Here is a 27,312-nt window from a genome sequence, read left to right as displayed (position 1 = left end):
ATCATCCCGACTGGACTACTGTAAAGCTTTATATTACGGAATAAATTCTACATCTTTAACACGTCTTCAAATAGTCCAGAATGCGGCAGCGAGACTTTTAAAAGGCATTCGTAAATACGAACACATCACTCCAATTTTAGCTTCTCTTCACTGGTTCGTTTTAGGGTCGATTTTAAAATTCTTTTATTTGTTTATAAGTGTCTTAACAATCAAGCTCGCCTCTATTTATCGGAGCTCCTAGAGCAATACACTCCTTCCAGGGATCTTAGGTCAGGGACACAGAAACTTTTATCCATACCACGGTACAGGTTAAAACACAGAGGTTATCGTGCCTTTGCCATTGCTGGCCCGACACTATGGAATAGCTTGCCCTTTCATATTCGCTCTGCTTCTGACTTGTCAGTTTTCAAGTCACTCTTGAAAACACACTTCTATTCAATTGCTTTTAATAGTGTTTAATTTGTTCTTAAATTTTTCTTGTTTTGTCTGTCGTGTGAAATTCTATTGCTCTGTAAAGCACATTGGTCAGCTTGTCTGTATAAATAGTGCTGTATAAATAAACTTTGACTTGACTTGACTTGTCATTTCAAAACAAGTGATTGCGGTTTGTAATGGGAATTGATAGTATGGTTGTTATCCTTTCTTTAACTATGGTGTTATCCATAGACTTTTAGGTGTTATCATTTATAGTCAAGCACGCTAGAATATTAACTTTACGAGGAGCACCTGAAGGCATCATAAGACAAGATAGCTAGCTTAACCAAAGCAGCTAATATGGGCTAGCCTGCGCAATGATGATGTACTGCCAGTGCAACTGGGTAATTTACCTGCAAGATAAGCGACCTCTCAGCTGGTGTTATGCATAACATATGTATTAACTAATATGTTTTCATTAACAGAACTAGGAGCAGAGTTTTAAAATTGTACTGCCGAATTAAGCAAGGGAGTCAATCGCTAAAAGGTAACGTACCGTTATCATTTGCTAATATATCCACAATAAGTTAGCTTGTTAACGCCATTCCCTGGTTGTATTGTATACGGTTAACGTTAACGTATATTCAGCGTTAGTGTTACTCATATGCCACTAAATGAGTTGTGTAATGATTTAATAATTGTTATAGTATTGTCAGTTATATTGCTTTTCAGTTATTGAAACAGACAAATGTATCCCCTTGCTGAACTCCATAACAAACTTTAGGAATTTAATATAACTTTAGTCATGCTTGTTGGTAACGCTTTACACCCCTTAAAATTTAACTTTTTTCTAAAACAAAATGTGCAAATCTAGAAATCGGGGTTCTCAAACAGCCTTACAATGGCGTTTCATTTCTTAATTTTAAAAAATCTCCAGATTTACTGCTTGGTTTATCTGCAGTCATCTTTAACGTTATATGATAATTGCACGAGAAAAACGGTAATTTACTAAACCACTTCCAAAATTAGAACATTTGTTGTGAAGTCATTCGGGGACAGTTTATATGCTTATTTTATGGTCTCACTTCTTAAACTAACTGCACTAACTACTTCAGTAAGGAAATAAAATTTGTTGAGAAACTAGGACAACTTGTACCTTGCCCCTAACATGAGGTGTGATCTAGCACTCGACCTGACTGCTGGCCCAAAGCTGTGTAACAATGAATGAGGAACTGTGTCATTGGCTAACTTCTTACAAAATCAGTAGAAATGAGCTGAGAGGAGGCAAGTCAGGCAGAAAAAGTTCCTCAACTTATATCACCTCTCAAGTTATAAAGGACTGTGACATTGCTGGTTTAAATCCCTCAGCAGGAGAACACCATTCTAAACTACTATTAGATATCATTCAAAGTACAGAAACTTGAGGACAAGTACTTGAATCCTTCAGTATTGTGCAAAAACATTTGGCGAACTGTCTCCTTCCTCAGGGAACACAAAGCACAAACGAACCAAACCTGTGTGTGTGTGTGTGTGTGTGTGTGTGTGTGTGTGTGTGTGTGTGTGTGTGTGTGTGTGTGTGTGTGTGTGTGTGTGTGTGTGTGTGTGTGTGTGTGTGTGTGTGTGTGTGTGTGTGTGTGTGTGTGTGCGCGCTTATACACAAAAGTAATCTCACAAGTATGCACATTAACTTACATGTATGCATGCATGAATACTCTCTCAAAGAGATCAACATATCTTGCAAAAATCAACATGTGAAACCGCCAACTGACCCAGAGAAAGCAATAGTTTAAGACTTCATTCAGGCCAAAATGTGTATATACTTAACATTTAAATAGGACCTTAACATAGCTAGGATGTGTTGGATAAAACACCTACTGTGTAATCCACACTTCAGTGGCCAAGAGCAGAAAGAGGAACTCTAACTGTTTTTGTAACATGGAGCTCAGCCAGTTTTCTCTGGACAGCTAAAGCTTAAAACTCTTTGCCCTCTTGTCTTTCCATAATTGCAGCAGATGGAGGAGTTTGACAGCAGTGCACTGGGCCGTGTAACGGTGTACTCCATCCAGGGCTGCCCACACTGTGTGCAGGCCAAAGCCACCCTGGGGCGTTTGGGAGTACCGGTATGTGACGTGGATGTGGGAAGGCATCCAGAGCTAAGAGCCAGAGTGAAGGAGTTGACAGGACGCAGCTCGGTCCCTCAGATCTTCTTCAACAACATTCATGTCGGGGGCAACGATGACCTACAAAAATTGGTGAGGAGTGGAAACACTTCCCCATTTGACTATTGAACTTGTTGTAATGTATATTAGGGCTGCAACTATCGATTATTTTAATAATCGATTAATCTGTTGATTATTTTTTCGATGAATCGGATAAAAAAAAAACATTAATTTACATAAACTCAATACATACATACTTATTGTTTTAGTTAATAGTTGTGTAAAGGTAAGTAACCCAAATAGCAGATACAGACAAGACCGACAGACAGACAGACAGACAGACAGACACACACACACACACACACACACTTATTCATTAAATTATTACCATCACTGTAGTAAGTGCAAGTTAAGTTCGTTTATACACCACACACTATTATATTTGTCAACAATAACTGATATGGGACAAAGCACATAATATACATAACAGATTGAAAAATGAATGGGCCAAAAAAGGCGAGTGAATAAAACCATGTCTTTAGTCTTGCAAACTACACCACCCCTGCTTTATTACTGTTATTACCGAGCTAACGCTAGCTTGTCATGCTAGTCAGCTGGATAACGAGTAAACAGCAGCACCAGAAGAGCTACTGGAGGGACGGTACGTTCCTCACTTCAGAACAGAACAGAAGTAGGATAGTGTAGTGACTTTACCCTGCTGTTGAACTTCCTCCTCATCACGGACTCCCAACATGTTTACGTTTTAGGTGCTGACTCATCACCGTGGTGCGCCCGTGCCATGCCGTGTCGCTTTTGCTTATCTTGCAATTAACACGTTTTTGATTTATTTAGTGTGAAATGCTCCCACACCTTGCATGACTTATATTAGGTCGTACTGATTTCTCTGCCTCCGCCGAGTGTTTCAGAACAACGTTACGGGTCTCTCCGGTCTCTCTCCGTATTTCCTCTACCCCCGCTCTGCTCTTTGTTCCTTTTCTTTCGCTCCGCGCTGCTCCGCTCTGCGCTCAACTCATTTTTTTTTATCTCCGCGACTAGGTTGCCTAATAGTTGCGCGACACAACAAATCGATAATTAAATTCGTTGCCAACTTTTTTAGTAATCGAATTTTATCGATTTTATCGATTCGTTGTTGCAGCCCTAATGTATATTTTTAACAGTGTAAAAAAAAAAAAAAAAAATCTGAATTTCATCTACTATAATTCAAAATAATGTTTCAACTTGTACGTACTGTATGTGTTTCACTATCTCAGGCTCCTGAAGAGCTTCAGAGGTTGGTGAATGTGGTCAAGAAAGAGCCTCTTCCAGCAGATGCTCCGCCACTACCAGACGAAAATCAACCAGAGGACACGGCCGTGGAGACTGATGGAGGTGAGGGATTTATTGGTCCGACAAAAGACACACAGTTTGCTTTTTCCAGATTTTTGTTGTCTTCACATACTTGCTTATTGTTTAAGGATTAGTTTAAAAACAAGATCAGTTTGAGATTGGTTTAATCTGCTCAGAAATGGGTTTTGAAATGAACCACACTCTGGGGAAAACTTCCTTAATGTGAGGCATTGACTCAGATGAACTATACTTGGAACTGTAGTTTACGTTAAGTGCACAGACAGTATAAACAGTTGATATAGGAAACTTCATAATTAGGATGAGCCCAGCAGCCCCAGGCTGCCTCACAGTTCCTGATGATATGTGATGTTTAAGCTCCCTATTGTGTTAACAAAGTCTGTCCAAAGGGGTGCTTAAACTTCTTTTGTGGAGAAATATTTGAATTTGGTGTGACCTAGAATGTATTCCTTTGTATTTATATCATTATGTCAAAGCTTTCATTCCATTAGTCCTTGCTCTCTCAACAGTCTTGATTATAAGTTATCTGAGAGTACATTGGACATTTTTCAACAGTTTCAACAATACTGGCCAGCTCTGGCTAGGTACATACAGGCCACTGTATAGCCCAAAGTGAATGTGGTGATATAATAAATAAATAAATAAATAAATAGAAAATAGTCAAAGTTGTCAGTCTAAATGACTCACTTGAATTCAATGCTGCTTTGTCTGGATTTTGGATAGAAACAAATTAACATACAAAGGATTTTGCCTGTTGAACAATATTTCTATTGACATTCCTTTTAGTATGTTAAAATGGAAACAAAATTTATGTTATTTTCTGTTCACTTGTGCTCATGAATTATTCATTTGAGAAGATGCATAAGTTATTTGTGTGCAATACTTAGTCTGTTTTTCTCTGTTTTCTCCATTATACCTGTATAGCAAAATGTCTTTTTTTTTTTTGACAAACATGCCATATGTTTATTTAAGTTAAACTGTTAAACTCTTCTACACATTAGCAACATAAGCAACTTGTTGCTTTGGTCCTTTCTGAAAGTGCACATGCTGGACTGCACATACTCGTCTTTCATACATGTGGGTATGAATGAACATGTGTATTTTTGTGTGTTTGTACATGTGTGGCTTGGCATATTCCTGCCCTCACAGAGTGTATGTGTGAGAGGAATGAGTTGGCGGACGTGGTAGAGGACCTGAAACATGGCACTGTGATTGGCAGTCATAGGAGGGGACTGACTTTGTACAAAAAGAGCTTCTCAGGTCATCAACTGGTTGACTGGCTGCAGAAAGAGAAGGGCATGGGTAAGTAAGGCTGCAGACCCGCAGTAAAACAGGCTTTTAGTGTTGTGTCAGTTTGATTTTGTAGAAGTTATTAGAACAATCTGGAAACTCATTGAACAATCTGCCAACTCTTGACTGTGGCCATGTGTGTGTTAGCCAGTGCTGAGGCCTGTAATACTGGCCAAGCATTGTTGCAGAAGAAGTACATGGTCAGTGTGCGTGGCTGTGGGCAGCAGGATGGCAGTTTTGGAGAAGGGAAAGACACACTGTACAGGCTGCTGGAGGATGACCCTCATTCAGCCCTCAACGCAGGACAGACGGCAGCCTGCAGTCCCATCCAGGGTAGGTCAGGACTGGATCAGGCTTTGGGGCATACACACATCGCATTCCAGGTTCACGCTGACTGGTGTCCTTTAAATGCTCTCTAAACTCCTGTCCTTTCTTTGCTGCTGGCTTGGTATATGACCCTTTTGGGTTTGCTTGGGTTTGTGTATTATGTCAGTGAGCTTTGTGGCGGGAAGAACTGAAGTAGAGCTTAATGATGTATCTGATATATGGCCTTCATCTTCATTCCCTCAGTAACTTCCACCTCCTGTATGATGGCTATGATGCAGTAGTGACAATACCTGTCATATTTTGAAGAAAAAATAAAATGCTGTGTTTGAAAATATATTGTATAAGAAACTGGTAAATTATATTTAGTCCTATAATTTCTGTTAGCAAATGTATCAAGAACTCCTGAATTGATTCTGATAGCACCTGAAGAAAAAATGAAAAGTTGGCCTGAAAATATATATATCATTGAAGCCCTATTTCAAAACCATGTTTGTGTTTATGCAGGTTTGCGGTTATCTTTTTGACAGATTAATCCTTTTTCTTGTTCTGTGGTAGTGGTAAGACATGCAGTATTGCCTGGCTCTGTATTCTATTCATACCTGAATGTTGCACACCGCTAGAGGCTAACTAACAAGCTAATCCGTGCAGTACAACACAGAGGTGATTATAATCACACTGCTTTTGTAAGCGTTAGTGTTATTATGCTTGGCCGTTTTTTTTTTTTCTCTTGGATTTATCTGCAACATGCTTTTCTCACAGTTAATGTTTCCTAATGGTAATCTCATTTGTACAACATCAAGGTTAGCCTGATCTTTATGCTGTTAATTTTTTTTTCCTTGGGTTTATTTCACAGCTACTTTAAATATACACTTACCGATTATGTAAGAGCACCCTGTAATACCCCCAAAATGTTGTCCCAGCTCAGGGGTTAATGTTTTGAAATTTGGCTATGAACTGTGTTGATTTTACATTACAGCAAAACATTGAGTATATCTTATAAACAGATCCAATTATTGTTAAGATTTAAGGGGTTTATGCTAACACAATTGCTCTTACCATTCAGATATTGATATTGTCTCAAAATGCTATTAAACCTAATAAACATTCTCTCTCTCTCTCTCTCTCTCTCTCTCTCTCTCTCTCTCTCTCTCTCTCTCTCTCTCTCTCAGCTGCTGAGCTCTCTTTGCTTGTACGGGAGTTGATTTTGAAATTGTTCTCCGAGCATCTCTCTGCTGATGGCAAGGTAATGTGTGATGAGCGTATTCATCTGTATGTTGGTATGGTTGTTTTTAACTGCAAGGGTATGTACTTGATGTGTTGTCCTTGCTCCCACAGTCTGTGGACTACAAGGGCATGTCAGTCAACCCTGCCTTTGAGCATTACTGTGAGCTAGCCATTCAGCTGCAGAGGGTGGAGCTGCTTTCGCTGAGTCGGGAGGAGAAGCTGGCCTTCTTCATCAACATCTACAATGCCTTGGTCATCCATGGGTACCTACGCCTGGGGGCCCCCACCAACATGTGGCAAAGATACAGAGTATGATCACACAGCTGCGCTCGAAGATAAACATCCCCGGTCCTTACCATATTCCACAGAGTCCCTATAGAGCTCAACAGTGTGGTTCCAGAAGTAAAAATCCCATTCATTTTCTCCATAAGGATTATTATTATTATTATTATTATTATTATTATGTCTAAACCATCCAAGGTAGACTGACTAGGAGCTTGTGAAACAAAGGTTTATGCTCCTGTAGAAGCCACTTGTCCGTATGATATTAACCTTGTTTTAAGAAAAACATATTTTATGCTCTGCTATGCTTTTATGCGATGTCATGAAGAAATTCTTCACTACCCACAATCCTAAGCATAACAGTGACGTCTCTCATTGGTGGAGCTCGCTGTTACCATGGAAACCAATTGCCCCTCTGGAGACAAATAAAGTTCTACTTGACTTGACTTGAAATGTTTACCAAACTTGCAAAACAGCTAGAGCGAGCGGGCTGCTACCATTGAAGTCTGTGATCATTCATGTACACAGTCTTGTACCTTTTCCTTTTTTGCCGTTTTCAAAATGTTCTTTTGTGCCAAATCAAATGTTTCATGGTTAAGATTTATATCATAGCTGGTTGGCTTAGCTCCAGGCTTATAACTCTTAATATAAGCCGTTAATGAAATGTCTGAGGAGTTATTGAATAGTGAAAATCCCTTCCGAAACCAGAGCCGTTCAAAGGTGGGAGGTTACTGTTGAGCTCTACATAATTTAGCCTAGCAACAGCTATCAAATACTGCTAAAAGTATTATTTTTTTTAAATAATAATAATGCTAGGTTGAGGATAGCCATATTTGGTGCTGATTTACACTAATTACATCCAGATTGAAATATAAAGATGCACAGAAAAAAGAAAAGAAAACATGCATTCTAAGTGGCATGAATGGTCATGTTATCTTAATCTTTTGTTATATTTAAGATTGTCTTACTTTTTGATTCAATTTGCATCGTATTTAAGCAGGAATGGATGGCATTACATTAAAATATTGTTTCCTGTCCTATTTATAGTTCTTCAACTATGTGAGCTACCTGATTGGAGGAGAAGTGTTTACATTACAGGACATTGAGAATGGTGTTCTGAGAGGGAACAGGAAAGGCGTCGCACAGCTTCTAAGGCCCTTCTCCAAAACAGACCCACGACTACAAGTATTCAGACATTCTGTTAAATCACAGCTGAACATTTCACTATTTCACCAATGACACTTTTGTGCAGAACAACTAATGTAATGAGGAATTCCATTTCCTATGTTGTCCACTAGGTGGCCCTTCCGGATGCTGAGCCCCTCATTCACTTTGCCTTGAACTGTGGCGCAAAGGGCTGCCCACCAATTAAAACATACACTCCACAGGTAAGCACATTTCAAAACCACTTATGGGGTATATTGGTCATCTACATATCTGGTAAATACTTAGGGATTGAATGGTCTGAAATCAATTCTGATCTACTCAACTCTATCAGGACATTGACAGCCAGCTCCGCACAGCAGCTGAGGCCTTCCTGGAGAACGACGACGCCTGTATGGTGGATTCTGGGAAAAGAGAAGTGCGACTCAGTCAGATATTCAAGTGGTACAAAGCTGACTTCGGAGGAACTGATGAAAAGGTAGTTATGGCTGCCAACCGTGTGGTCTTATTCACAGACGACAGCAGTGGTAGAAGACATATTCAGATCTTTTAAAATAGCAATACTACAGTGTACAAGTACTCTGTTACAAGTAAAAGTCCTGCATTCAAACCCATTTATACTTATAAATATACTAGAACCAAAAGTAAAAGTACCCACTATGCAGAATGGCCCATTTCAGAATCCTACATATTACATTACTAGATTATGATTAGTGATGCATTAATGTGTACATGACTTTAATGTTGCAGCTGGTAAAGGTGGGGCTAATTGTATTACTTAACCTATAATAATATATCCTATTTAATTTCTGATAAACCTATCAAATAAATGTAGTAGAGTAAAAAGTACAATATATTTGCCTCCAAAATATAGTGGAAAGTAGAAATCATAAAAATAAAAATACTCTTAAGTACAATTTGAGGTACTTTACTTAAGTACAGTACTTAAGTCAATGAACTTAATGTCACAATCCATGGTTAAAATGGCTATACACTGGCGGAAAGAGATGGTGATATTAAAAACCCAATAATCGTCTACCCGACTGTAGTCTCGCTTTGCCAGACCTTGCTCCACAGCGATATAGACTAACCCGACCGTGAACCTCACAGATGGTTTTCCCTGCCACCTTGTCTCTCCTGTAGCTGCTGAAGTGGGTGGTGGAGCACATGGGGGACTCTCCGAAGAAGACCAGCCTGCAGGGTGTCCTTTCTGCTGGGAAGACCAAAGTCAGCTTCCTCCCTTATGACTGGAGCACCAATAGCACCCACTGAGCATGCCCACACCAACACATTCACGTCCAGCTATATGCTACGTCTCTTTGCATCTGTCCACTTTCTGCTAAGCTGCATCTACTTAAAATCCAGTAGGTTGGTGATGACGTGCTTGCCAAATGCAATCCACTGGTCCTCAACCATGCAAATGTTTTTTTTTTTTTTTTTTTAAATGCGAAAACAAACTGTAAATCCAAGAGGTGATAAGTGGCGCATTTGCACTGTACCATCAAGTCCTACTTCTCTTGTAGGCTTATCCTAGCTTTAAGTTCTTACTGTAAGCTCAGATAACTTCTGTTTGGAAGTCTTAACTGTATATGAGTTGTACACTAAGTAACAGAGAGCCTATTATAAAAATCAAGCTGCACACAGAAACTTTGTACTGCAGCAGCATAAATTAATAGGATGAGCTGCACATTAAGCGTGTTATTGACTTCCGTTATTACTGTCCTTTTGTAAAACGTCAAAGCCTGAAAACTGACAGACATTCCCCAAATTATCTTAGAGTAAATGAACGCGGAGAAAGCTAATCAAAAGCATACTTAATAATAATAATAATAATAATAATAATAATAACATTTATCAATATGGCTTCCATGCTCTCCAGTCCTTGTATTTACACTTGTCAGCAACTCAGGAGTCATAGATTATCACAATCTTCTCGGTTCAGTACAACACTCGTCGGGCTATTGACGTGGAGCATTGACTCCGAGCAGATGGAGATGACAAACACACTGCCTTGACAAGCCATATCAAAACCCTTTGAACTTACCAAACCCACTCATTCATGTTAAGTGGGCTGCAGATTCTCCACCAGGCTGGTCCATCATTTAACCTGCAGATGTAGACAAGCGGACCTGGTTTTCTACAGGGAACGAGAGTAACAGCTGTTGCACTTTGCAACACTAAATGCTAATGGCACATTAGTATATCATCCCATGCCGTGGTCATTAAATACTAAAATACAAACACTACTTTGCTCGTGGCTGTAAACCACGAGATGTTAGCCTTTAGAAATGTGTAATTTATTTCCTTTCCTAAACATCTATGACCCAAGTGTTAAGCTCTTTTTCATTGGACAAACAAAAGGCACAGGTCGGACTGGAACTGTAGCGCGGTGCGGTGGCTCTGAGGTGGCTGTATCCTCTGAAGCCCCCCCCGTATTTGTAGGATCCAGTCCCTGAATAAGAAATGAAAGTGTTACTTGTTTAGAGCGCACAGACGGATGCAGCGCTCCGACTTTTGCATGTCTTGGATCAGGTTTCATTTCTAACCCCCCTAGTGGCGTTTTGTTTCTCCCTTCCTTCACGTGAAGCTACATGCTTGTTCACCCATCTTTACGATCCAGGTCTTCCATTTTAAATCGGAGAAGTGCTACTGCTGTATTTTTGGCACAGTTATTTGGTAAAAGATAGAGTTAATATTTTGAATTATAGAAATATGTATCAAAAAGTCACCCCTTTGGGATGCACTCTGACACTTAGCATGTTTATCACTAACTTTGAATGCTGTTGAGACATATTTGTACTTTTTTCACAAAGAAAATGTCCCCTGTTGGTCAGTAAGCGAGTACTGGGCTGTGTTTATTTATCCAGCTATTTCCAGGGAGTCTGCAGAAACTTCATTACCCAAATCAGTAGTCATGGAAACAATTAAATGTAGCAGTTTTAAGTCTTGATTAGAGTTTGCAGGTTTTTGGTGTGTTGAGTTTCTGCCTACAAAACTGTGCAAGACTTTTCATTTATTTTTCCCAACATTTTATTAGTTTCCATTTTACCTGGCCTTAAACGTTTGTAAGACTTCATTTAAAAATAAATCTTCCAGTGTGATGGACACACATTAAGTGCATATAATTACTCTATATGATTATAAGGATTGTGTGTGGCTTAGAAGAACTATTTAAGGGCCTTTCTCTGTTTCCATAATTCAAGGATTTTCTTATCTCAGGTCAAAGGAAAATGTATGTGAGTGAAAATGATATTAAGTTGTTTGATGTCATCGATGCACTCTATGCTGCATGTTGTGTATAACAATTTCAACTCTGTCTGCACAGTCCATATTCCTTTGCCCGGACATTGTGTCCTGCACATTACTATAACTGTCAGGATTATTTGTCCTTAAGCGATAAGCAGCACCAAAGCAAATGGTTAAATTAGCATGTGTTAAAACTGGAATGCATTTTGCTGCATGAGATATTGGAAAACTTCCCAATCTTAATGCTGGACTCTAGCAGGACTGCCTCTCTTACTGCTTCTTTTCAAACCTGTAAATTTAGCCATAAGAAATATTGGGACCTTAACATGTAGCCCCCAATTAGACAAATAAAGTGTCAGTTAGACCCTAATATTGGAATACAATATGTGCAATAGACTTAAAACATCCGACTGTATTTCATCTGTCAATACATTTATTCAGTGACAAGTACACCCTTGGCTTCACTACACTCAATTCCATTATTGAGTGACTGAGAAAGAAAAGGGGAAGACATTTTGTGGGCTAAAATGGACAGAAAAAAAAAGGTTTTATTTACGTATACTATTGATCCCTGTACTTTTTCAAAATGTATCAGGAAAAAGTGATGCAAAAAGTTTTTTAAACAAGCAATTCTATTTATTTCCCTCTTTCCTGGGGTTAACAATAAAGCAATATGTTTATGAATAGTAAATATGCAATGTTGAACTAAAAAATAAAATGTATGAGTTTGTCTACGGTCTCTTTTACTTTATATCATTGCATGCGACATATCTGCTTTAAAGCAGATGCCACTAAAGGAAAAAGAAAAACTCCTTGGTTCTTGATTTACGTGAATGTGCAACAAAAAATATCATCCATGACAACAGGCGTAGTTTCAATTTGTTTATTCAAACAAATGTAATCACTTTCTTTAAGAAAATAGATGAGGAATTATCAATACCTTTACAAATTGAATCTATTAACATTTTTACATATAAATAAGCACGTTAAGTGCACAGTCCCATAAAAACATTACAATAAAAAGTTATTAAACAGATCAAACCATCTCAAAAGTATATACATAAACGACCCATGTTAAATATTCTACATGACAGACAAGGTCATGGAGTTAAACGGAGTAAAAATAGAAAACTTGAAATTCAAAGTATTAAGGTACTGTATTACTGTCTTTAATGTTTATCTTTACTTACAGTGTAACACTGATTTAGTCTTGGCACTAATACAATTGTGAGTTATTTGTATACTGTACAGAATAATAGTGTGACAGTAAGAAGGCAGATTTTCAGACATTTTGGTCACGACTTCGAGTGATTCCTACTGTCATACAGGCAAATCCAATCGTGCTTCACAAAAAAAAAAAAAAAAAAAAAACGCTGCCTACAAAAAAGTATGCTGAAAACACCTCGTCTTCGGTTGGAAAACTTATACAGTATAGAGAAGGTAAAGAGGACGCAACCACCACATATCCACTATTATTGTCATTTCTTGTGAGACTTTTTATAATATTTTATACATCCTCTCTACAAAGACCAAAGCTCAGAGTTGTGTATGATTCATTTGGAAGACTACATTAATCAAACAAACATGCTAAACAGCATTGAACTCATCTTTCCGCCAGTTAACAGGATATTTCATAGTTGGAAAATGTCATACAGTTGCAAACTACTCATGATATACTGCATGTAAATCTACACTCTAAGGACAAAATAGGATAGGATTTTCAAATCATGAAGTGGAAGCCATTAATGGCTAATTCTGAACACCACAGGTGGGAAAGCCATTGGGATTAAAAATGACATTCATTCAGGCTCACTTTAGCCGACTGCAACAGGCTTCAGCGTGTGGCCCAAATGGACATGATAGTGTCAACAGGTCAGACGGAAAGACAACCAAACACAAATAAATATCTTTCAGTTACATATACCACGTGGTACTGTAACTTTACCATGGTATGGCGAGTCCAGCAATGGTTCGTCATTTAAACACTGGCATTCTGTGGTCTAAGTTATTTTAAGGCGGCACATAAAGTATTGGGTTTGTTTATTCTAGGGAGGTTGTCTTGGGTCATATTTGGTTTGTCAGACATTTTTCAGCATTACATTTAGACTTGCTTAGAAAACAATAATTTTTTTTTGTAGATCAAGAGAATATACACTCACCGGCCATTCATTAGGTACACCTGTTTAACTGCTCGTTAATGCAAATAGCTAATCAGCCAATCACGTGGCAGCAACTCCAGGACATTTAGGCATGTACACATGGTCAAAACAACATGAAATCATGGATCCATCCCGCCTTGTATCAACGGTTCAGGTTGGTGGTGGTGTGGAGATATTTTCTTGGCACACGCTGGGCCCCGTAGTCTAGAGATGGTCCGATACCACTTTTTGCTTCCCGATACCGATTCCGATACCTGAACTTGCGTATCGGCCGATACCGAGTACCGATCCGATACCAGAGTGTCATATATTTCATTATGTTTTAACAGCTGTATACTACTATCCCTGTATGGATGTGATATGATTTCTATCTTTGCTGTCGGTCTGGCTCAGGTTAAACTCTTTGTGAAACATGAACAAACACAAACAATGAATGCCCCAGAACTTTCTTTTATTCTCCAGTTTGACAGTCTGTTATAACGGAAAAAGAACATAAATAAACTACTTTAATGTAGATTTTCTTTAGGGCTTTATTACGTGGTATCGGATCGGTGCATAAACTCCAGTACTTCCCGATACCAGCGTTTTAGGCAGTATCGGAGCTGATATCGATACTGGTATCGGTATCGGAACATCTCTACCGTGGTCCAATCGAGCATCGTTTAACACAGTCGCCAGATTTCAATCTAATAGAGCACCTTTGCGATGTGGTAGAAAGGGAGACTCGCATCATGTGTGATGCTCTCATGTCAAAATCTCTGAAGGAATGTTTCCAGCATCTTGTTGAATATGTGCCATGAAGAATGGAGGCAAAAGGGCGTGCAACCTGATATAAGCAAAGTGTACCTAATCAAGTGGCCCGTGAGTGTATTTATCGCTGATTTTTTATTTATTTTTTTGACCTACTTGACAAAGTGACACACAACGTGACTAAACCAGTTTTAGCTATTGAAATTATTGCTTCAAAAAAAGGGTTCCATCAATGAACTAAAACTCCAATTAACCATGTTGGCACATATGTTTACAAACTGGTATTCAGGAATTAAATAAGTACTGTATCCGAGTATTAGGAAAGGGTTCCAGTGTTCCTTTATCTTGAATGCTTGCCCTGAGCCAGCTGGCTTGTTTTCATGAGTTCAGTTGTCACCCCGGTTACAGCTCCTCTTCCTAACCTAAAAAAACAAACAAAACAAAAACTGATTATCCAGTGGTTCAAGTGGGTTAGAAATAAACAACTGCTTGTTGCACTTTATAATCAGTGCATCAAGCACACTTACTTTCATCGTCGGAATCAAAGCCGAAGAGTGCAGAGCAGGTGTTAAGGGCTTGGTGTTTCTCTAACTCTTCTAAGCTGCTGAAGGAGGACAGACATTTGTCACAGCGCTGCCTCATCTTCTGCGCAGAGGCCACATTTTCCACCTGCTGCTTTTCTGGGACAGGCTCCATCTTTTTCTTATTGCTCCAGTAAGCATTTTTCCTCGGCGAAGCCTCATCGGTGGACCTCCTTTTGCGCATTGAGAGCCGAGATTCATCCAGGTAGGTGGAGGGCGGCGGCCGGATGAAGGGGGCCTTGATGAAAGTCGCGTAGGATGGATCTTCAGGTTTGAAGGTTTTGTGCTCAGTGATGTGTGGCTCTCCCAGTTTCTGCTGCACTCCCTCAGATATAGTGGACAAATCCTCAGGGTCTCGGACATTCAAGGGGTCCCACTCGATGGGCTTTCTTTTTCGACAGCTCTTACTTGGAGCTGCTGCAGCATTCCCTGTTCGGGAAGTGGAGATCTTCCCCTCTGACGCCTGGTTTCTCGTCTCGGCCTCATGTCCGTTAATGGCGGCTACGCTCTCATCCGTGGGCTCACGAGTGACTGTGTTCTCAGTTTTCACACAGTGTTCAGGTATAGACAGGTTTTGATTACTGCCTGAGACTTCACAAAGCTGATCTTCAGGTTTTACAATTACGTTCAAATCCTCGATACCATAGGCCACGCCACGGTCAAGGGCCGGACTCTGCCGCGGCTCCGTTTTATTCTGCAGCCATATCTCCTCAACCTTCATTCTCTGCTTCCACGGAGCTTCGGGATTTTGCTTCATCTGTCTGCTGAGTCCCATCTCTAGCTCCTCCCTTTGAGGCGCTGGGATGTAGTGTCTCCATTCGTGGTCATAGAGACCTTGAAGGGTCGAGAATAGCTTCTCACAGTCTGTGACCGAACACTGAGGTCTGAAGGGCTGATGAGTTCTGACATGGTCCTTTAATTCCTGCAGCGTCAAAAAGCGCTGGGTACACTCCAGGTGGTAGCAGAAGTGCTGGAGAGCAGTATTGTGGAGCTTCATGTGGTCCTTGTAATGCTGGAGGACCTGTATCTGCCTGTTAGAGGAAAGCACAGTCAGCACAATAAGCTCCTCTCGAAAACAAACTAAAAATAACAGTAACTTCTATTGAATGTGCAAAAATTGTGGAATTTTCTAAATCTAGATGCACCGTAGTGGCAGCAAATGTAATTTGCAGCCAGGGTCAGTCTAGCAACTCTCCGTTGGCTTGCAAGCTGGAAAAACCAAATTCTGGCCAGGCCAAATCACATTGTGAATAGAGTCGGTGGGCGGGCTTAACATAAGGACGGCAGAGTTGCGACGGTTCCCTGCTACTTGAAAACAAAGAAGATGGCTGCTGCTGCTGGCGAACAGCGGCCTTTCGAATCGGCTTTGGCCGTGACTCCGGAAGACTTGGAGTTAAGATTAAGATATGGCAAAAGTTTAATCTCTCAACTAGCGTTGCTCTGGTTAGCTATGAGTTCAGAGAGAATTTGAAAGACAACTGTTTATCCCGCCCCTCGGTTTGAGCCCTGCCAATGGTGAGTTCCCAGACCCAACATCTTGATGTGGGTCTGGCTTGTCAGGCTAGTACATTTGGCATCTAAGGAGAAGGAAATAATGGTTGTGATCCTGAATTGGCATCATGTCAACTTTGCCAGTTTACAAACATCAACCACTGGTTTGTCTTTAAAACTCAGGAATCCAAAAAGGCACCAACACTTCTATTTATGCAAGGAAGATGCTCTAATCTCTACTGGGGTGTCATCATCCTCCATGTTTTACATGAGCGGCCCCATCAGAAAAGCGTGTTGGTGATTAATTCATAGTCTATATCGATTGTCCGGTGCCGCCGGAGGTTCCGCCAGATGTCCCTCATCTGTCCAATCTGAGTTTTCTGTCGCACGACTTAAACAACTTTTGAACAAGCATTTTCCACCAAAACAAGTTCCTTCCATCCCGGAATGCTGTGTGGACTAGCCAGACCCTCCTCCGCAGATGCAGAACTGGGAACCTATTTATTGCCAGCTATGCCAGATAAAATGGATGTTGTGACGTACAAGCCATATCCAACTTCCTACCTTTTAATTGTACTGTGCATACACCCCAAAAAAATATTTAATAGAGCAGATAAATGTGTAAAGATAATCATGTTAAACTCTCCACATAAGGAAGTCTGTGATGCCCAACATATTGTGCGTCTTACCTAAAGCATATGCTGCACTTGTGTTTGGCCCACACAAAAGTCTTCTCCAGCACCTTCTCTTCGTTAATGTGGCATTTGATGGCATGCTTTGTTAGTGTGGTGCTGATCCTCAAGAATACTCTATCACAGGATTCTGAGGGGCACAGGTGATACGTGATGTCCACACCGTAGCCATTTTCTCCTGCCGGCTTCTCCTCCCCTTCTCCTTCTTTCTCCTTCACCATCACAGATGTATCTTTTACAATCACCAGGCCATCTTTAATGACTACCTGCTCATCCTTGAAGTCTACCTGCTTGAATATATTAGCGTCAGGGTTCTTGCACTTTTTGTGAAGCACAGATGTCTTTTTGATGAGGGTGCGGAGGTTCCTGATGATTCGATCTTCCCTCTTGAGGCTCGACACTTTGGTTTTGCCTCCGGGTTTCTGTTCGGGAGTTTTCTCATCCGAAATGGGAGTCTGAATTTCATCCTGAGGCTGGCTCAGTTTTTTCATATTATCTACAATTCCATTAGCAGCTGGAGTGTCCTGGATGCGAGGCTCCTTATCAGGGGGCTTCTGCCTGCACATTTCATCAATGTGGTCCAGGACGTGCTTTTCGGCAAAAGAGAACTGTTTGAAGCGTTTTCCACAGAGTATACATTTTAGTTTTCTACTTTTAAGGTGTGAGAGAGCATGCCTCATAACATTCAGGCCTTTATAGTCTTTGCGGCAGAAGTTGCAGTGGTACATCAAGTGGGCATACTTTTGAGTACGGAGTACTCGGTCCTTCCACGTTCTCTTGGCTTTTACCTGGAGGAAAAGAAAACAAACCACTGAAAGAAGTGCTACGAGTTCAACAGAAAAAGTCAGCAGAATATCAAATCAAATTCAAAACAAAAAGATACTTCAACCCACTGATGTCATTATATTTTCCTTACTTGTATGCAGTCAGTGTAAAAAATATTCTCCCTGAATAACCGTTTTCACAAGAAATGTGTGGCAACACACACATTTCACTGCAGTAACTTATTCAAAGCAAAATTCTGCTAATGCATCATCTAACAATTAAGACAAGATACAGACACATTCATTTATAATAAATTCCGGTAATTATGAATATACAATGGAAGGATAATAACAGACAAACAACTGACCTCAGTGTTTGACACTTCTGTTTGTACTGTGGGTTTGGGCTCCTGTCCCGAGTCGCCATTAACCTCATTTGGTGCCAAGGATTCTGCAGGATGCAGTTTCTCACCATCAGGCTTTTTGGACTTAAGAGAGTAGCTGTGTAACATTGTTGGACAATCCAATAAGTCTAAGGGCGGACCATCAAGTTCAGGATCAGCTTCAACAGCAGGAACAGCAGCTTGAGGTTCACAGGGAAGACCTTCACAGAACTGTGTTTGAGATTCCATTTGGGTTTGTTCATTGAGACTGCTACCACAGACAAGGTCAGGATGTTTCTCAAGTCCATTTTCCTTCTCAAGATCATCCATTTGCTCACAATGATTCTCTTTCGGTTTGCTCATTTGTTCAAGTTCATTCTCCAGGTGAGGCATATCCAGTTCCTTGTCTTCTGTGTCAGTTATCTCTTCGAAACCAGACTCTTCCTCTGTAAGGGACATTTCATTATCAGGGTAGGAGAGTTCCAGTTTCTGTAAAGGCTTCCGTCCCCGTTTTTTCCCTTTAACTTTCACCTTCTTCTCTTTAACTTTCACCTTCTTCTCTTTAATGGTCTGCACCTGCTCCAGCCTGGGAACACCCTGCAACCATCTTTTCTTCTGACCCTTCCTTTTCAAAATTTGGCTCTTCACATATCTAGACAAGTATTCTCTCTTGCGGGTTAGGGGGCCTTTTACAGAAGTTGAACTCTCCATGTTAGTGATATTGTGTCTTAGTGAATACACAGGCTTATTGCCTAAAGAGGTGGATTTGAGATTGTATTTGATCTCTGGATCATCACCAAGGTCAGCCTCATCGTCAGACATAGATTGGTTTCTCCTTCGCAGGCTTTTCCTCCATTTTCTCCTCTTCGGAAGAGCATGGTTTGATGGGTCAACACACTTTTCTGTCTTTCCATCCACAGTCTGCTCCTCTAGGAGGTCTTGGTTCACAAAAGCAGCTTCAGTGCACTGGCAGGAATTGAAACCTTGAGTGCATGAGTCATTTATACACCGGTTTATTAACAGCTCTTCACTGTATTCCTTCTCCTCTTCCTCCTTTATCTCACTGAGAACAGCAGCCTTCATGGCCTTGTCACTAATCAACTCCAAGCAATGGGTCCTGAGGGTCAGGAGGTTCCAAAACTCAGGGTCAAAACACAGGCGCTCCTTGAGCATCTAGAAAACAAAGATGTAAAAGTCTTAGCCACAAATCATAATGCTAATATATCCAATATGTCATTATATCAGATCATATATGCCGCTCTTCATCCCCTCCCACCTGCAGAATATGGAAGCGAACACTGGTCCGGACAGGGCTATTGTGGGGATGCGGCTCCTGGTCAGGATGCATGTAAAGCAGGCAGACAGTTCGGTAAGCTTCCAGGCTGCGTTCCTGGCAGAAGACCAGCAGGGCACACGCCCGGCAGATCTCCAGGTCATGAGGTTGCAGGAAGGCGATGGTCTTGCAGATAAGGGACCGGGTTACACTGTCTACCTGCATGTCACTCAGCTGCAAGGCCCTGGCACAAAGCTCCACACAGACCTGGACTCCGTCAACCCCCAGCTGTCCAAATACAAATAATTAGGTAAAATGGAAGATAAGAGAATCAAATGCGATGGACCAAGATGAGAAAAAAATACATATTCAATTTGACTCAAGACAAAACTGAAGCTGTGTGCTTCCAAAAGTGTAACAATCATCTTCCTCAGGTATGAGGAGCGTGTAAGATCCTTGTCAGATCGAAGTGTTTGTCAGTTTGTTCATACAGGTTTCAGATGAAAGCTTCAAACTACGTGCAAAATATTTTTCATCATTTGTCCTGAGAAAAAAAAAAAAACGATGCTGAGATGTCATTCTCACCTCTGTGGTGACCAGCTTGATGAAGGGGAAGATGGCTCTGGCGTTAGTAGCCAAAGAAGCCAACTGCAAGCACTCGCCCAGGAAGCCATGTCTGGAGGGATGGGCCCTAAGATGCAACCTGCTCCAGATGAACACCAAGTCCCTGCAGGAGGCAGTGGATGACAAGCCAAAGACATCAGTTATGTGTTAATTAAGAAACAACTGTTCTAATTCCTAAATTAAATTCCTAAAAAAAAAACTGTCCAACTTCTCCTCCATACAGTGCTTAACCAGCCTTTAGATACACATCCAAATAGGACCAAAAAATAAAATAAATCACTGAAGCAATCGGAATGTACATGTCATCTTCAATACGCCCATATTCACTCGTAGAGAAACCTGACTTCAAGCATTTGCTGTATGTACTCAAACCTCGTTACAACATGCCATCGCGTCTACACATGAGGCAAACTAGTCCCTTCCGTATACAACCAAACACGGACGTTGATGGGGCACGAGCTGTCAGCTGCACCTTACGTTTCACTAATGACTGATGGTTGGACTTTGCGTGCTACAGAAAGCTATCTCACGGTGACTGCTCATTTTATTGACTGAGTGGGAAATGAAAGCGTCAGCTGTACAGACGCGGCCCCCCATTATGAGCAGCACACAAGCACTCCCCTAGCTGAGAAGCTACAGGAGGTCGTGGCAGAGTGGAAACTAGAAAGGTAGGCCTGTCGCACTTAATAGCAAGAATACTAACTTTTATCTTTTGTGGGGAAGGGTCTCGCCTAAGCAGAATTTTTGAATGATTTTCAGTTTTATAGCTGATTGTCTTATTTTGTTTACAAGTTACAGATTGAGTCTGGAGATGATGTGGGGCACTTATTGTTTACTGTTTACATATTGCTTTACACACTTCAGGCTGTTGCAGCCAGCTCAGTGGGGAGAGACCGTATGACACTAGGTGGTACAGCCTGAGAAATGCACAATAAAAAAAATTGCCTTCTGCATTTTTGTTTTGCTTTTCTCTCCATTGTACCAAACCAAACCGTGATGTATGAACCGAGGTATGAACCAAACCATGACTTCTGTGTACCGTTCCACCCCTATGTAGTATTAGTGTGGTATACATGTCTGAAGGTCATTCTTACCAGATGTAGTACATGTCTCCATTGTGTAGCTGCTGGGTGAGGAAAGCTTTACAGAGAGACAATGGAAGCTCATCTTTTTCAACGCTCTCTGTGTTGCAGATGATCTCCACTGCATCACGGCCATCTATCTCTGCCATCTGAGGAAGGAGATATGCAGAAGCATATACATGCATAAAAGAATACAACAAATACAAAATAAATCAAAATGCATTACAATCAGGGATAAAGGGAATACAAGAAAGTTGTGTTCAACTGGCTGCTCGTAATTGCAGTGTCCATTGACATCAATCACACAGCGTTGACAAATTCCATTTTTGTATACCATCATAATCATGAGTTCAGTTTGAATCATTTATTAGATTACCACTGGCTGATATACATATTAAACTATTGACAGCATAGTCATATAACTATTTGGAGAGAACATGCAATACAATTTGTTCTCTTCCCCATTTCAATGGTGTAACTATTTTAGTTTCTTGTCTTTAAATATAATCATTTCCACCAACCACATCTCTGCCATCTGAGAGGGAGGAACATTTTCACCTACACAGCCCCACAATGCCTCAAATTCAAATCCTTTGCCACTCTTTGTCTCTTACCTCCTTGTGGAGGTGTTCATGCAGTGAGGCCTTGTAGAGGCAGGTCAGGTAGACCTGATGGAAGTACAGATGCTTTGCAGCCTCGCGATTTTCCAGGCAGCTTTTAGCCAGGGCCATGGCCTCTTGCATCCGTTCACAGGCACACAGATAGCGAATCCGCAGCTCAAAGAATACTGGCAACTCTGAGCTTAAGTAGTCTTCAACTGCACGGGAGGGAATTAAATGAGTTAATGCATATGATATGGGGTATTTACATGTTGGCTTGGGTAATGTCTAATAGAGTAACACTGTCTGATTTTGGTGTCATTAGAATCCTATACTGGCCCTTGAGTGTTATTGATCTTCGATATGATGGTAAAAGGTTTGCTGTACTGTAAAATCTTAGGTATATTATTTTTTATGCATTACATAAACAACAGCTTAATACACAGCTTACAATCAGCTAATAGTTTTGCTAAAAACATTTTGTCAACTGCTGATGAGCTCAATACATTTTTTTAGGAGAAACTGGACTTTTTAAAAAGCTACTATTTATCAAATACTGTAAATGACACATGACTATCAGCCATGACAGCCTGCAAGCAACATTCTTGTTTAAATTATGCACAGTTCTGCTGCACAGCTAGAAAAGCATGGAGAAATTTGTTAAAGTGGTGCCAGGTAAATGAAAAGCAGACGATGAAGCTTAACTAAACACCACAACTACCAAAACAAAGACAAGAAAATGCGTAGTGGTGACTACAATTCGATCTAAGGAGCCGACTGCCAATCTCTCAGTCAAATCGCATTGTGTCTTGATGACTAACCCTTAGTGGGAAAACAGCTTATTGATGCTCACCTCTTTCTCTCTCTCTCTGGGGTTTAGAAACCACTGGATTAGTTAAGAAAAGACAGGAAGACGAGTCTATGACTACAACCTGTCACGCACCTGATCAATCAGCATTGCTGCTCCACAAAGCTGTGTGCTCACCTCTTCTCTTCTATCTGCATCTCTCCATTATGTTTATTGATGACACAACCTCAGTGGGTCTTATCAGTAGCAAGTACGGTCACCCGAGTGGGGTGACTCACTTTACAACGCAGTGTTTTCTGTGTGGAATATCAGCTATTAAATATGGCGATGAGCCTACCCTCTTTTCGTGTCAAGTCTGCCTCCTTCAGGATTCCTTGCAGCACTGGATTCTCCCACGGGCCTCCCGCTTTGATGATCAGCTTCACATGCTGAAGGTAGATGTTCCTGTGCCTCAGGAGCTGAGAGTGGCACTCCTGCAAAGAGTGGCAAAAAAAATGGTTCAACCAAATTTTCTTAAAGAACATGCATCTTTTTTGTGAAATGGCCATTCACAACAATGATTTTTAGGATTTTTTAGTTGGTTATTGCGTACTAGAAGAATCTAAGTTACAACGGACAGCTGGAGTAGCAGTAGCAAACACTCAAGTCGTTATTTTAAACAAAAGAAATTGCTGTAAGACCTGTCGGTTGGGTGCTGGTAACTTTTACTAAACACTCACAACTAACTAATTAATGGCAGGTATGGCAGTGGGTTTTATGAAAGTGTGTTGTGTGAATAAGTAAACTAAGGATTGAGTTTGTCAGTTTTTGTCACCTGAAAGGAATCAAGGATGTCTTTTAAAGGCTCTTCCACAAATTCTTCTTTGCTGAAAAACAGCATCAGTTCAAAGAAGCTCCTGCAAAACAATGAGAGGAACATTAGTTTGCCAAAAAACATTGCACAGTAAGTGAGACATCTTAATCTGTAAATTCAGCTCATCAAACCCTTAGCAGTTATTTTCCATGCAAGTGCTACTGTCAAAGAGTAAATAATGACCACATTGATGTGCCACTATTTTGCTAATAATTTACTGTGCTGATCCTAGCAAAATGCTTTTTAACTGTAGCGCTACTGGTCTACTATTAGTATGCTCCAGCATTTTCCTTAAAGCTTTAGTGTGTAACTTTCTGATATTAATAAACGTCGGTTACATTCAAGCAATTGCCAAATGAGTTGTTACAAAGCTAATCAAGTAATCAGTATGGCTATGTTCAGAAGATTGTGTCGTCTGGTGACATTCACAAGCAGAAACTCGAGTGAAGACAATTATCTCTTCTGAAGAGTCCATCGTGTTTTTTTAATCCTCCTGTCCTCCTTAGCTGCTAGCAACTGTATCAAGGAGGGGTGGTAGTGCGTGTACGATCACGTAAGGCATGTATCATGTGGACAAGCCGACAGTGTTGTTGTCGTTACTTAGAATTCCTCATGGGGGCGACAGAAACTACGCACTACAGCTTTAACAACAAGCAAACAAGGCTGCCATGTTCACTACGGTACATGGTTTAGTTTTAGATTACCGGTATGGATATACAAAGTGTAGGCTAAGAATCCCTCAGTAAAACTCATACTCTAAAAGGGGCTGTACTCGACTTTTAGAACATTACCATAGCAGTAAACACATATTTTCTATGTAAAGACAGAAGTTTATTTTTTCAGTATTTTGAGTACAACCCCTTTAAAAAGCTAATTTGCCTCTTGAAAAATCAACAAACATTGTTTCAATGAAAAAGCTAAATACCTTACACTATTAAACACTGATTAATCATTTTTATTCAATTCATATATTTGCTTTGAAGTTGACACATCATGCTTTCTGGTAATAGTTACTAAAATAAAATAAAAATAAAGTATGCTTGTTAATGAAATTGAATATTCAATTTGCGTTGTAACAAACTACTTACAAGGCCATACTGCTGAGAACATAGTGGATGTGCTGACAGTCATCAGGGAAGGCAGCAGTGGCTTTAGTGAAACTGCAGAGTGCAGTGCGCAGCACCTTTAGTTGAGGGAGAGGAACTTGCCATTGCCCTGTGTATTCCTCAACCAACTGTGCAGGTAGAACACAAAATGTAGAAATATGAAATATTTGGTCATTTCAATATGATTTAATATTAAATATAATAGTTTATCTTACAAAGTCGTACAATTTACCTCAAGGGGCTACAATTGATCACCACCCTTTTTTAATTGACCAATTAAAACATCGTATTTAAAATAGTTTCCTGAGCACGCCTACTATTGAAGTTAGTTGTAAGTTCAGTGAGGTAGGCATGTTCAGTGCATATACGATTTCACATTCGTGTGTCTTAAAGTAAGCCTTAGCTAACGTCAGTGTTTACGTTACTAACTTTACTGCTAATAACATGATTGCTATTTCTTGCTAGAACACCTAAATGTATGTTAACCTCATACCGTTAACGTTACCGTTTAGTTGACGTTAATAAGCTTAGCTTAACGTTAACTGACTAGCTAACGTATAAAGCTAGCTTACGTTAAGCATTATCAAATGTCAAGCTGATATCTCGAGACACACGGGTACTACGTGAAGTGACATAGCAAGGAGCACAGTCGATATCTACATTTTGTTAACTATTTCTGTTGCTTTTCTGATGCAACAGTAGCTAGCTTAGCTACACGTAGAGCTAGTCTGGAGGCTAACGTTAGCTAGCGAAGCTAGTAGCATTAGCAATAAACAGACGCCGACTATGGAGAGACCATCAAACAAAATGGAGTCTAACATACCTCACAAAACTCAGAGCAATAGCCTTTGCTCTTCAGAGACGACTCATCGCTGCAGTGTCTATCACACAGTGTGTCCAGAGCTAATTCAAGCCCGTCTGTTTCCAAATCACTTTCGCTGTCCGCCATACTGTCTGCTGTATCCAGCGCATAGCCAAAGTTGCCAGGTTTGTAAGGTAGCATCCTCCTATCCCCCACGACAAAACACTTCCAACCTGGCAACCCTGTAATGACAAACTCGTCTCGCATTGCCAGACCTACAGTATCTCCACAGCTCAGTAGAACGTAGCCTACTAGTGAAGTTTATTGTGTTATTGACAATACACACAACAAACCATCATCTCCAACCATTTTAAATGCCTCTTATAGATTAAATACTGATTTAAATAATATAATGTAACTAATGAAATGGGCCTATTGTCAGAATCACACTGCTAAAATATGTGTAGGTAGCTTGATGTTGGCCCCTGTAAATAGGAGGTAAAAGTCAAATTGTCACATTATGCCATTGATTTGAGCTGGATATATAAACTTGAATAAAAACTGTAAATATCTTCATCTTCATAATTTCTGTCTGTGAAAGTAATTTTACAATCATCAGATTAGTATTGTTCTATAAATTATTTTAGGCATAAGAAAAGTGTTTTCAGTAGAATTTACAATCAGTTTTGAGTGTTACAGGCTCTAATTGGTATATCTATTAATAACAAGTTAGTCAATTATATATTCAAGTAGAAGGTGTACATTTTAAGGCAACAAACCTGGCAATAAAGATGAAATAAAATTTTACTTGTACATATTCTTCTGTGAAAGAGGCATCTTGCCTTAACTTTTCAAAGCCCTCTCCAAGGAGTCATTTTATAGCCAAATAATGTCTCTTAAATTGCTGCCAATTAAAATAATACTGGTAACATCAACTTCAGTAAAGAGCATAAGTATTCCTGTTTGTTTACTGTCAGTGAGAAGGGAACTGGGGCAAAACATCTTTACCTCTGAGAACATCAACCACTTTTTAGGGCCTGCCTAGGTGATTCATTGAAAGGCATTCTGTTCTTCTCACCATGTTGGAAAAAGACTGCCTCATTTATGCATGATGCCTGCATTACATACAGCTATGTATGTAATGTATCATAACAGATGTGGGCTCAGTGGGTTTGTGAAAGCACTCCACAAGCTTGTGTGTACATGCACATATACCCTCTACCTATACGTTTTATTTTTTAAACTTTTGAAACAAATTGCAGACTTCAGTTTGGATAATAGGTGGTGCAGGGGCAAAAACCACTGTTGGGACCTAGGACTCTATTTCTGCCAGTGGTGTGTTCCGGAGAAGAGAAGAGTGTGAAGTCCCTGTTTTCGTCCTAGTTGCTAGTGACACCCACCAGTTGTACAGGTTTCCTGCACAAGGTGCCTTAATTAAGGAGACATAGTGTGGACTTCTACAGCCTACCTTAGCAAATCTACCGACCGACAGGTTAAACAGAAGCGGCTGGCCCCACCATATGTGTATCAAAGGAACCACTTTCCTGCCTGCATCAGCTCCACAACAATGGTGTGTGGAACTGGGAACTTCAAACTGGCGAGAAAAGGTGGGAATAAAAGAGACATTTTTCTTTCCTCTTTCCATTTTTAAAATAGAAAATGGGATAGAAAATGGGATTTCAACATGATCCCCATAACAATAAGTTTGTCAAGACAGATGGAAAAAAAAGAATGTCTGTGTTATTGAAGGCTAGTGGCTATGATGGGAGGGCTGGATACAATGGAAAAGGTTCACTATCACATATAGGCTACAGTGAATTAAGGCATTCAGTTTCTGGTTCAATGTACTCTTAGAATATTTCTTGTATAATAAT

At 40.2% G+C, this 27,312-nt stretch overlaps 2 protein-coding genes across 4 annotated transcripts; one reads left to right on the top strand and one right to left on the bottom strand.

Annotated features, from left to right (window-relative positions):
• The first annotated feature begins 731 nt into the window (after positions 1 to 731).
• On the top strand, positions 732 to 12,203 carry zgc:152951 (uncharacterized). 3 transcript variants are annotated; one of them, XM_028591887.1, is made up of 12 exons: positions 732 to 818; positions 900 to 961; positions 2,427 to 2,666; positions 3,845 to 3,962; positions 5,088 to 5,240; positions 5,376 to 5,561; positions 6,725 to 6,798; positions 6,891 to 7,088; positions 8,109 to 8,246; positions 8,360 to 8,449; positions 8,560 to 8,703; positions 9,369 to 12,203. In XM_028591887.1, exons 3-12 carry the CDS (start codon positions 2,427 to 2,429, stop codon positions 9,495 to 9,497), a joined length of 1,470 nt encoding a protein of 489 aa, XP_028447688.1. In that variant the 5' UTR covers positions 732 to 818; positions 900 to 961; the 3' UTR covers positions 9,498 to 12,203. The 3 variants fall into 3 exon arrangements, with proteins under 3 accessions (XP_028447688.1, XP_028447687.1, XP_028447686.1); XM_028591886.1 differs by having other exon boundaries at positions 2,424 to 2,666; XM_028591885.1 differs by lacking the exon at positions 900 to 961 and having other exon boundaries at positions 736 to 818; positions 2,424 to 2,666.
• Positions 12,204 to 14,755: 2,552 nt separating this feature from the next.
• LOC114564593 (uncharacterized) lies at positions 14,756 to 25,713 on the bottom strand. The gene is made up of 12 exons (XM_028592019.1): positions 25,460 to 25,713; positions 24,619 to 24,764; positions 23,492 to 23,573; positions 23,015 to 23,150; positions 21,885 to 22,087; positions 21,283 to 21,419; positions 20,150 to 20,291; positions 19,568 to 19,852; positions 18,277 to 19,464; positions 17,142 to 17,932; positions 14,908 to 15,992; positions 14,756 to 14,802 (listed from the first exon to the last, which is right to left on the bottom strand). Exons 1-12 carry the CDS (start codon positions 25,703 to 25,705, stop codon positions 14,798 to 14,800), a joined length of 4,446 nt encoding a protein of 1,481 aa, XP_028447820.1. The 5' UTR covers positions 25,706 to 25,713; the 3' UTR covers positions 14,756 to 14,797.
• Positions 25,714 to 27,312: the final 1,599 nt, after the last annotated feature.

This window comes from Perca flavescens, chromosome 11, assembly GCF_004354835.1.
Source record: "Perca flavescens isolate YP-PL-M2 chromosome 11, PFLA_1.0, whole genome shotgun sequence".
Lineage (NCBI taxonomy): Eukaryota > Metazoa > Chordata > Actinopteri > Perciformes > Percidae > Perca > Perca flavescens.
The sequence above is the reverse complement of the archived record's forward strand: the minus strand, read 5'-3'. Positions and strand labels throughout refer to the sequence as shown.